Source organism: Salmo salar, chromosome 23 (genome assembly GCF_965601325.2).
Source record: "Salmo salar chromosome 23, fSalSal1, whole genome shotgun sequence".
Lineage (NCBI taxonomy): Eukaryota > Metazoa > Chordata > Actinopteri > Salmoniformes > Salmonidae > Salmo > Salmo salar.
The window spans coordinates 48,130,164-48,142,279 of NC_138313.1; the positions used below are offsets into that span (position 1 = coordinate 48,130,164).

General features: G+C 43.1%; 1 protein-coding gene across 5 annotated transcripts in view; it reads left to right on the forward strand.

Annotated features, from left to right (window-relative positions):
• The window catches only part of LOC106584806 (myelin regulatory factor), a 118,495-nt gene that overhangs the window by 56,556 nt on the left and 49,823 nt on the right, over positions 1 to 12,116 (forward strand). For all 5 annotated transcript variants that reach the window (XM_045705894.2, XM_045705896.2, XM_045705897.2 and 2 more), the window contains exons 2-4: positions 9,161 to 9,251; positions 9,699 to 9,995; positions 11,420 to 11,481. In XM_045705894.2, coding sequence (XP_045561850.2) covers positions 9,161 to 9,251; positions 9,699 to 9,995; positions 11,420 to 11,481 — 450 coding nt within the window. The remainder of the gene's footprint in view (positions 1 to 9,160; positions 9,252 to 9,698; positions 9,996 to 11,419; positions 11,482 to 12,116) is intronic.

Consider the following 12,116-nt stretch of genomic DNA (forward strand, 5'->3'; position numbering starts at 1 on the left):
TTTATCTTTGTTTCATAGTGTAGTTTCTTCTTCTTTTCATTCAGTTTAGTCGCATGATTCCTCAATTTGCAGTACGTTTGCCAATCGGTTGTGTAGCTAGACTTATTTGCCTTTCCCTCTCAACCATAACATTTTTCAATTCCTCATCAATCCACAAGGATTTAACGTTTTTTACAGTAATTTTCTTAATAGGTGCATGCTTATTAGAACCTGGGAATAAGCAATTTCATAAATGTGTCAAGTGCAGCGTCTGTTTGCTCCTCATTACACACCATGGACCAACAAATATTATTTACATCATCAACATGGAAATCACTACAAAACGTATTGTATGACTTCTTATGCACTATATTAGGCCCAGCCTTTGGAACTTTGGTTTTCCTAGATATGGTTACTATGTTGTGGTCACTACATCTGATGGATTTGGATACTGCTTTGAAGCATATTTCTGCAGCATTAGTAAAGCTGTGATCAATACATGTTGATGATTTTATTTCTGTGCTGTTTGTAACCACCCTGGTAGGTTGACTGATAACCTGAACCACTGCAGTTTGAAGCTTTTTCCTTTTTCTTTTTTTCTTTATTTTTATTTCACCTTTATTTAACCAGGTGGGCCAATTGAGAACAACTTCTCATTTACAACCGCGACCTGGCCAAGATAAAGCAAAGCAGTTCGACACATACAACAACACAGAGTTACACATGGAATAAACAAACATTCAGTCAATAATACAGCAGAAAAAAGTATATATACAGTGTGTGCAAATGTGGTAAGATAAGGAAGGTAAGGCAATAAAATAGGCCATAGTGGCGAGGTAATTATGATATAACAATTAAACACTGGAGTGATAGATGTGCAGAAGATGAATGTGCAAGTAGAGATACTGGGGTGCAAAGGAGCAAAATAAATAAAATAAATAACAATATGGGGGATGGGGTAGTTGGATGGGCTATTTACAGATGGGCTATGTGCAGGTGCAATGATCTGTGAGCTGCTCTGACAGCTGGTGCTTGAAGTTAGTGAGGGAGATAGGAGTCTCCAGCTTCAGCGATTTTTGCAGTTTGTTCCAGTCATTGACAGCAGAGAACTGGAAGGAAAGGCGGCCAAAGTAGGAATTGGCTTTGGGGATGACCAGTGAAATATACCTGCTGGAGCGCGTGCTACGGGTGGGTGCTGCTTTGGTGACCAGTGAGATGAGATAAGGCGGGGCTTTACCTAGCAAAGTCTTGTAGATGCCCTGGAGCCAGTGGGTTTTGGCGACGAGTATGAAGCAAGGACCAGCCAACGAGTGCGTACAGGTCGCAGTGGTGTGTAGTATAAGGGGCTTTGGGGACAAAACGGATGGCACTGTGATAGACTGCATCCAATTTGTTGAGTCGAGTGTTGGAGGCTATTTTGTAAATGACATCGCTGAAGCCGAGGATCGGTAGGATGGTCAGTTTTACGAGGGTATGTTTGGCAGCATGAGTGAAGGATGCTTTGTTGTGAAATAGGAAACCATTTCTAGATTTCATTTTGGATTGGAGATGCTTAATGTGGGTCTAGAAGGAGAGTTTACAGTCTAACCAGACACCTAGGTATTTGTAGTTGTCCACATATTCTAGGTCAGAACCGTCCAGAGTAGTTATGCTGGACGGGCGGGCAGGTGCGGGCAGCGATCGGTTGAAGAGCATGCATTTAGTTTTACTTGCATTTAAGAGCAGTTGGAGTCCACAGAAGGAGAGTTGTATGGCATTGAAGCTCGTCTGGAGGTTAGTTAGCACAGTGTCCAAAGAAGGGCCAGAAGTATACAGAATGGTGTCGTCTGCGTAGAGGTGGATCAGAGAATCACCAGCAGCAAGAGCGACATCATTGATGTATACAGAGAAGAGAGTCGCCCCGAGAATTGAACCCTGTGGCACCCCCATAGAGACTGCCAATGGGCAGCTTGATGAAAGGCAGTCAATATTTACATCACCCAGAAAATATACCTCTCTGTTGATATCATATACATTGTCAAGCATTTCACACGTTATCCAGATACTGACTGTTAGCACTTGGTGGTCTATAGCAGTTTCCCACCAGAATGGGCTTTAGGTGAGGCAGATGAACCTGTAGCCATATTACTTCAACAGTATTTAACATGAGATTCTCTCTAATCTTTACAGGAATGTGGTTCTGAATATAAACAGCAACACCTCCACCACTGTCATTTCTGTATTTTCTGTAAATGTTATAACCTTGTATTACTACCACTGTATCATCAAAGGTATTATCTAAGTGAGTTCCAGAGATAGTCAGAATATGAATGTCATCTGTTACCAGCAAGTTATTGACTTCATGAACCTTGTTTCTTATTAAGCTACATGTGTTAACGGGGGCTATTTTGAGCACTTTTCTGGGATGCTTGCTTTTTTCATTGCTTTACTGGGAAGCTTAGCAGAAGTAGATGTTCTCATGTTATTTATGTTAGTGCAGAGTGAGCTGCACATAGTTGTCTTCCTACTAGGGCACACCGCCTCAGTGCTAACAGTATAAATCTGGTTCATAGACACATGATTTTTGCATACAATAGCTGTAGGATCAGCAGAGGCATTCAGGGCAGTTAATTTAGGTTACTAACATTGTATCTTCCTGTTATAAAGTACATATGGTGAAGCATTATAATAACTCAGCGACACAATGGTAGGGATTAACTGAGCTGGGCTTGGGTCATTGATAAGTCATTGTATCAACGCAGCCTTATAATGCTGTGAAAGGATCCAGCAACCCAAATGATTTGGGTGGATTGTCAGCAAAAGTTACACCCATTGAGCTGCAATAATCACGCAGCCAGTTGTGAAGAGAAAGAATCCTGCTAAAGTGTTCAATGCCACGATTCAGAGAGGACACAGGGCCAGATATGATGGGTCTTTTATTAGTGTCTAGCAGAGAGTCAATCAGCTCTTTAAAATCCAGTTTCAACTGTTCAGAGCTGCCCTTCATAATGTCATTAAAACCCACATGGAATACGATAGAATCGATGTCCATGTCCTGGTGTAGTACATTCAGGAGCAGCTTAGTAATGTGATTTATTCGAGCTCCGGTGTAGGACATTGTTTTTGCACCAGGAACAGTCACATTTCTTACCATGGAGCTGCCCAACAATCACAGCTGGAGAGAAGAACAAGGAAATCCGCCCACTCTCACGCTTCACAGGATGGTGCAGGCCTCCGACAGATGGAGAAGCCCCGCTCGATCCAGAGCAGGGACGGACGGTTGCCGACGTCGACTTCGAAATCGTAGGGGAAGGAGTAGGAGTAGGCACAGGTACCCCACAGCGACGAAGAAGGCTCCAGACACAGGTACCCTCAGTGACGAAGATGCAGGGAGATCAGGCTCCAGACACAGGTACCCCCAGCGACGAAGATGCAGGGAGATCAGGCTCCAGACACAGGTACCCCCAGTGATGAAGATGCAGGGAGATCAGACTCCAGATACAGGTACCCCCAGCGACGAAGATGCAGGGAGATCAGGCTCCAGACACAGGTACCCCCAGTGACGAAGATGCAGGGAGATCAGGCTCCAGACACAGGTACCCCCAGTGACGAAGATGCAGGGAGATCAGGCTCCAGACACAGGTACCCCCAGTGACGAAGATGCAGGGAGATCAGGCTCCAGACACAGGTACCCCCAGTGACGAAGATGCAGGGAGATCAGGCTCCAGGGCGGCAAAACTATTCGTTGTTTGTATCCTCTCCAGGCCTCTCATTGGGAGGCCGCTGTCTTCGGCTTCCATGGCTCGTGACTTACGACTATCATTGATTGCCATGTTCTTCTTGCTGTGCTCCTTCGACTCCTCTATTAGATGGGGGAGGACAGGCAGGAGATAGCTCCCCTGGTGAAAGAACTCCGGGCAACACAGGCCAGTTGGATAGAGACAAATGACAAGACAGAGATGCATCCAACATGCGCTAAATGGTAAACATTCCACTCTGCTTTTCCCCCAGTTTCTGATGAAGGCTGGCAACCTGGGTGATCAAGGAAGCCTATTTTATTTAGTATATTTATTTTATTTCACCTTTATTTAACCAGGTAGGCCAGTTGAGAACAATTTCTCATTTACAACTGCAACCTGGCCAAGAATAAAGCAAAAGCAGTGTGACAAAAAAAACAACACAGAGTTACACATAAACAAATGTACAGTCAATAACACAAAAGAAAAATAGAAAAATAGAAAAATCTATGTACAGTGTGTGCAAATGTAGAAGAGTAGGGAGGTAGACAATAAATAGGCTCTAGAGCTAAAATAATTACAATTTAGCATTAATACTGGAGTGATAGATGTGCAGATGATGATGTGCAAGTAGAGATACTGGGGTGCAAAAGAGCAAGAGGGTAAGTAATAATATGGGGATGAGGTAGTAGGGTGGGCTATTTACAGATGGGCTGTGTACAGGTACAGTGATCGGTAAGCTGCTCTGACAGCTGATGCTTAAATTTAGAGAGGGAGATATAAGACTCCAGCTTCAGAGATTTTTGCAATTCGTTCCAGTCATTGGCAGCAGAGAACTGGAAGGAAAGGCGTTCAAAGGAAGTGTTTGCTTTGGGGATGACCAGTGCAATATACCTGCTGGAGCGCATGCTACGGGTGGGTGTTGCTATGGTGACCAGTGAGCTGAGATAAGGCAGGGCTTTACCTAGCAAAGACTTATAGATGACCTGGAGCCAGTGGGTTTGGCGACGGATATGTAGTGAGGGCCAGCCAACGAGAGCATACAGGTTGCAGTGGTGGGTAGTATATGGGGCTTTGGTGACAAAACGGATGGCACTGTGATAGACTACATCCAGTTTGCTGAGTGCCGGGGGATATTTTGTAAAGGCCATCGCCAAAGTAGAAGGATCGGTAGGATAGTCAGTTCTACGAGGGTATGTTTGGCGGCATGAGTGAAGGAGGCTTTGTCCTGGAATCCCGCTTAACTGACAGGTTAAAGAGCTGCTAACCTAGCTAAACTGCTAAAGTTAGCCTATAAGCTTCGGCAAGTAAACAATTGCCGCGTTGAAACTCTGAGTGATCCAGTTTCTCCCGATACAAAGCGTAGTAGATACAACTTCTACCACGCTGTAACCGTTTACTTCTGCAGACATAGAGGGTTCCCTTGGAAAACTCCTCTGGGACTAGCTTCGTTAGCTTGACGGCGAACGTTAGCAGTTTAGCTAGATTAGCGGCTCTTTCAAGCAGACTTTAACCTGTCAGTTAAGCGGGATTCCGGGACAAGAAATAGTGGTCCTAGCTGTTAAAAGCTAACTGCGCCGCGGAATCCATGCAAAAAACAAGTTCGGCAATTTATGTTTAACAAAGGTTGTTATGTTTTAGTTCAAATAACAAACTGAGTCGTTCCAGCATACAGTGTTCAGCTGCGCACACTGATGACATCGTGAGGGAGCGAACATAGTTACATATTACTGTCAGTTACATATTACTGACTGTTATTATCTATGCATAGTCACTTCTACATGTACATATTACCTCAATTACCTCGACACTGGTGCCCACGCACATTGACTCTATACCGGTACCCCCCTGTATATAGCCCCGCTATTGTTATTTACTGCTGCTATTTAATTATTTGTTATTCTTATCTCTTGCTTTTTTTGTTATTGTATTTTCTTAAAACCTCATTGTTGGTGAAGGGCTTGTAAGTAAGCATTTCACTGTAAGGTTCTACACCTGTTGTATTCGGCGCATGTGACAAATACAATTTGACTTGATTTGACAGTTACATATTACTGTCAGTTACACATTACTGACAGTTACACATTACTGACAGTTACCCACACATCAGTACATATACATAAGAAAATAATGATTTAGGTCAGATAGAGGAGAGGCATTGTGCTGTGAGGTTTTGCTTTTGTTAGGAGGAAGGCAGTTCCATGTGATCATGTATAATACTGTGCGTTGCCTTGAATTGGCTCTGGATTTGGGGACAGTGAAGAGACCCCTGGTTGCATGTCTGGTGGGGTAAGTCAGAGCTATATGATACATCAATTGATTATACAGATAATATTGAATTTTTAACTAATTCATATGTTTCACGAAAACAATAATTGATACAGTCAGTCTCTACTCTACTTTGAGCCAAGAGAGACTGACATGTACACTGTTATATTATTGCCCTGTTAGCTCCAAGCTAAGGCAGCTGTTAGCTCCAGGCGAAGGCAGCTGTTAGCCCAAGGCTAAGGCAGCTGTTAGCCCCAGGCTAAGGCAGCTGGTAGCTCCAGGCTAAAGCAGCTGTTAGCCCCAGGCTAAGGCAGCTGTTAGCCCCAGGCTAAGGCAGCTGTTAGCTCCAGGCTAAGGCAGCTGTTAGCCCCATGCTAAGGCAGCTGTTAGCCCCAGGCTAAGGCAGCTGTTAGCCCCAGGCTAAGGCAGCTGTTAGCTCCAGGCTAAGGCAGCTGTTAGCTCCAGGCTAAGGCAGCTGTTAGCTCCAGGCTAAGGCAGCTGTTAGCCCAAGGCTAAGGCAGCTGTTAGCTCCAGGCTAAGGCAGCTGTTAGCTCCAGGCTAAGGCAGTTTTTAGCCCCAGGCTAAGGCAGCTGTTTTCCCCAGGCTAAGGCAGTTGTTATCCCAAGGCTATGTGCAGTGTCAACGAGGCTTTTTCAAGGCACCCAGTCTGAAATACCCTGTTGAAGGCATTTGCCAAATTTTTCAAGCAAACTTCTCTTGTCCCATCCAAGAGTTGCTCAATAATTTCTAATCTCAAGATGAAGGCATTTGCTGAATTGTTTTGAAGACTTTCCCATTGTCCCACACTCCTAGAAAAAAATGGTTTCAAAGGGTTCTTCGGCTGTCCGCATAGGAGAGCCCTTTTTGGTTCCAGGTAGAACTCTTTTGAGTTCCATGTAGAACCCTCTCTGGAAATAGTTCCAAATAGAACCCCAAAGAATTATCCTATGGGGACAGCCCCCCCAAAAAACATGTAGGTTCTAGATAGCACCTTTTTTAAAGAGTGTACCAATAACTTTTAATCTCAAGATATCCCATCTATAACTGTTTTCACACTCTATCTTGCTCTCTTCCTTGTAAGGGAGAGGTGCCTAAGCACTGATCAGTGAGATTTTAAAATGTGAGTGTTTTGAGACAGAGGGGGAAGAAAGAGAGAGAGATAGAGAGAGAGAAAAAGAAAATAGTTTATCCAACACTAACAGATAAATTCTTGACATTCCGAACTGAGCAGCAGCTTAATCTATCAAAGACAGGGAGGGAGGGGGAGAGTGAGAGAGAGAGACAGAGCAAGAAAGAGAGAGAGAGAGAGTGAGAGAGAGAGAGAGAGAGAGAGAGAGAGGGAGAGAGAGAGAGAGAGAGAGAGAGAGGGAAAGAGAGAGAGCGAGCGAGAGAGAGATGTAAACATATGTTTCTCATGCCAATAAAGCCCCTTAAATTGAAATTGAATTTCAGAGACAGAGAGAGAGAGGGTGAGAGACAGAGAGAGAGGATGGTGTCTGGGGTTTTGAGGGTACAGAAAAAAAGTTGCTATGTAAAACCTAAAAAGGTACTTCTCCCCACATTAGAACCCTTTGAAGAACCCCTTTTGGTTCCAGGTAGAACCCTTTTGGTTCCAGGTAGAACCCCCTCCACCCCCTTCTCCACCTCTTCATTCTCACCTTCACTCACTTTATTGGTGAAATCCCCTAACTGTTTTTACCCCCCCAACAAAACAAAAAAAACAGATTTTTTTTTTACATTTTAGTGAAAATATGTGTGCGTGTGTTAATGGGGATTATGGGGTTGGATCATGTGTTTGGGATTTAGGGAGCTTTCGCTGAGAAGGGGTGAATATGCTCCCACGTCCCTGGATGGAGTGAGAGGTGGGGAGTGGGGGATGAAAGGAGGAGTGGAGGTGAGAGGAGGGGAAAGAATAGAGGGATTCATTATTTCACACACCAACACTGAAACCAGTACTAGCTTCCAGTATACCCAGTAAACTACGCAACACCAGTACTAGCTTCTTAATTACAATCCAAGTATGTCTGGGTAATTAAATACAACCTAGGTATGTCTGGGTAATTAATTACAACCCAAGTATGTCTGGGTAATTAAATTACAACCCAATTTTTGTATTTTTTTATTTCATCTTTATTTAACCAGGTAGGCTAGTTGAGAACAAGTTCTAATTTACAATTGCGACCTGGCCAAGATAAAGCAAAGCAGTGAGACAAACAACAGCAACACAGAGTTACACATGGAATAAACAAACATACAGTCAATAATACAATTTAAAAAAAGAAAGTCTATATACAGTGTGTGCAAATGGCATGAGGAGGTAAGGCAATAAATAGGCCATAGTAGCAGAGTAATTACAATTTAGCAAATGAACACTGGAGTGATAGATGAGCAGATGATGATGTGCAAGTAGAAATACTGGTGTGCAAAAGAGCAGAAAAGTAAATAAAAACAATATGGGGATTGGTGATTAAATTACCAAGTTAATTACCCGAGAGGGAACTTGGTATGTCTGGGTAATTAATTACACTCACAGAGTCGTCTGTACCCAACCATAAAAATACCTGTCAGCACCAACACAACTCTTGGTTTCTGCACACACACACACACACACACACACACACACACACACACACACACACACACCACACACACACACACACACACACACACACACACACACACACACACACACACCACACACACACACACACACACACACACACACACACATACCTCTCTCTCTGTAGGTCATGATATTACCTCTCTCTGTAGGTCATGATATTACCTCTCTCTGTAGGTCATGATATTACCTCTCTCTGTAGGTCATGATATTACCTCTCTCTGTAGGTCATGATATTACCTCTCTCTGTAGGTCATGATATTACCTCTCTCTGTAGGTCATGATATTACCTCTCTCTGTAGGTCATGATATTACCTCTCTCTGTAGGTCATGATATTACCTCTCTCTGTAGGTCATGATATTACCTCTCTCTGTAGGTCATGATATTACCTCTCTCTGTAGGTCATGATATTACCTCTCTCTGTAGGTCATGATATTACCTCTCTCTGTAGGTCATGATATTACCTCTCTCTGTAGGTCATGATATTACCTCTCTCTGTAGGTCATGATATTACCTCTTTCTGTAGGTCATGATATTACCTCTCTCTGTAGGTCATGATATTACCTCTCTCTGTAGGTCATGATATTACCAGCTCCTTGGAGCCAGCGAACATTGACACCAGTATTCTGGAGGACTACATCGGTAAGGAGGACGACAGCACTGACATGTGAGTGACTCAGAGCGATAGCCAGATCAAATTACAATTCGTGTTTCAGGTAGTCCCTCCATGTGTCAGTCCGCTTTTTTTCCCTTCAGTTTATTTTCTAATGAATATGGCCCTGTTCCCAGATCAGTTGTTTCTGTATTTTGTACAATAACCATAGGAGTTGTCTACAGCACAAACAGACCTGGGACCAGCTTGTAAATACGACCCAACAACAACTATATATAACCAGGGTCATCTTCATTTGGCACCAAACGGGGAAAACTACCTGGATTTCAAGAATTCCTTCTTAACTGACTTGCCTAGTTAAATAAAGTTTCAATTAAAAAATAAATAAATAAATAAACACAACAACAACAATAAATTCATAACATGCTATTCCATTATGATTTCCAACTGAACTGATAATAACCAAACACAACTCTATCTTTCTTCTCTGTGTTTTTCCAGCTGTTTCTCTGAGGTCCACGGCGGTGCCCCAGGGGCTAACTCCTACTCGTTAACCCAGGCCGGAGTCTCCTCCGCTGGGAGCCTATTGTGTGGCGTGAACTCCCCTATCTCCCTACGTCAGGGAAACCCCCACCCCCAGCCCCAGCCCCACCAGACACCCTATCCCCCACCCCCTCCTCTGGGTCTGCTGAGACACAACAACTACCCTTGCCTTGGGCAACAGCACCACCAGCAGAACCAGAACCAGCAGCAGCAGAACCACATCAAGCCGGAACACAGAGGAAACTACGCACCTGGGTGAGCTGACTGGGTCGGGTCAGGGAGGAGATGGATAAAGGGATTCATAGAGTATGTTGAAGGTGGGGGAGCTATCAGAGCCACACATGTATTCACATGACTCTGTGTGGATGGAAACAGCTGATGTGTGTAGGAAGATGAGAGATGTATAATACTGTTAAATCCCAGCAGGTTGGAGTGACATAATAATTGTCCTCTACTTCTTGAGCGATTGTAATATCAGATGAGAGATACAACTTTATTAAAAAGATAATCGTTTTAACTCAAATTTATACAACTTTGCACTGCGAGCTGGAAGCCAGTCTCAAGAGTCCCCACTGGACCATACGCCAATTCAACATCTAGTTTTGATTTACGTCTGGTTGAGTTGTCAACTGACGTGAAGTCAACATGAAATCAACATGTCATTGGATTTAGGTTTAATAAAGTTGGGTGCAAATAAAAAAAAAATTCTCTTACGTTTGATAACTTTTTTCAAATCCAAATCAGTTTTTCCACGTCGATTCAAAGTCGTCACAGTCAGACTGACACCATAGTCAGAGTTCAATTCCATTTTGTAATCAGTGCTTGATTAACTCAACTTAACCAGCGAAGACAGGAAGGAGGGGGATATCAGAAACGAGGCAAAATTACAGAAACCACACAGACAAGACAGACTCAATGGCCTGGAAATAATTTGTAATCAATCAATTTGCACAAACAAACTGGAGAACATATCACTGTTTTCTCCTTATGAAAAAACAGAAGTATCTTATCCAGAGAAAGTACATTCATCCTCAACCAGCCAATCCTTTAGTTTAAACAATAACAACGTGTTTTCCCGGTCGCTGTTTCTGTTAGAAAAAAAAAACTGATGGGGAAATGAGAAATGTAACCACTCTCAAATTCATAGACAGAAGTATAGATGCAAGGATTGACCATCCATGATATAAACATTATAGTTATACACCATGGGATTTACAAACAAACATTGGAGTAAAACAAGTTTATATTTCTGTCTTCTGATGGGGTACGACTGTTGAACTAAACTCATGAGGCATTTATAATTTATATTCTTCAACAATCATTGCATATATATATATAATTAATTTACAAGTACAAAAAACGGATGTAGCAACCACAGATTGCCGCTTTAACGGGAAATTCCACTCAAAAGCTATCTTGTGAAATTTGTTTCATTAGTCCACTGTTGGAACAGTCCCAAAATGTTTTTTGCATGTCAGCAATCAAGTCTTCAAGATCTAGAACTGTCTAAATACAGAAAGTGTCACAGTATGATGCGCTTTTGTACAACGCTGTGACACTTTCTGTTTTTAGAAAGTTCTAGATCTTGAAAAGTTATAGTAGATGAAGTGTTTCCTCAATAAAGCAAGCTATCAACAAAGTGTGTGCTTTATCCCAACCTTGTGAATATTATGTTCCAGGACGCTCCCAGAGTCCCCCCCAGACTCCAGTTCTGAGCCATACTCCCCTCAGCAGGTCAATGGTAAGTCTGAGCCCTCTTTTGCCCCTGACTCACCCCTGCCTTTCTCCTGCCTCGAACACAAAATAGTCAAGAACAGTTAAAAAGACTGCCAAAATGAGTCAATTAATAGAGAGAGAGAGAGAACTAGAGCGAAAACAAGAGATACAGAAGTGTTTGGTGACTCTAGACTCAGTCAGACAGGGAGTTAGTTAGTCAGGAAGTGGTTGGTGACTCAGTCAGACAGGGAGTTAGTTAGTCAGGAAGTGGTTGATGACTCTAGACTCAGTCAGACAGGGAGTTAGTTAGTCAGGAAGTGGTTGGTGACTCAGTCAGACAGGGAGTTAGTTAGTCAGGAAGTGGTTGATGACTCTAGACTCAGTCAGACAGGGAGTTAGTTAGTCAGGAAGTGGTTGGTGACTCAGTCAGACAGGGAGTTAGTTAGTCAGGAAGTGTTTGGTGACTCAGTCAGACAGGGAGTTAGTTAGTCAGGAAGTGGTTGGTGACTCAGTCAGACAGGGAGTTAGTTAGTCAGGAAGTGGTTGATGACTCTATACTCAGTCAGACATGGAGTTAGTTAGTCAGGAAGTGTTTGGTGACTCTAGACTCAGTCAGACAGGGAGTTAGTTAGTCAGGAAGTGGTTGGTGACTCAGTCAGA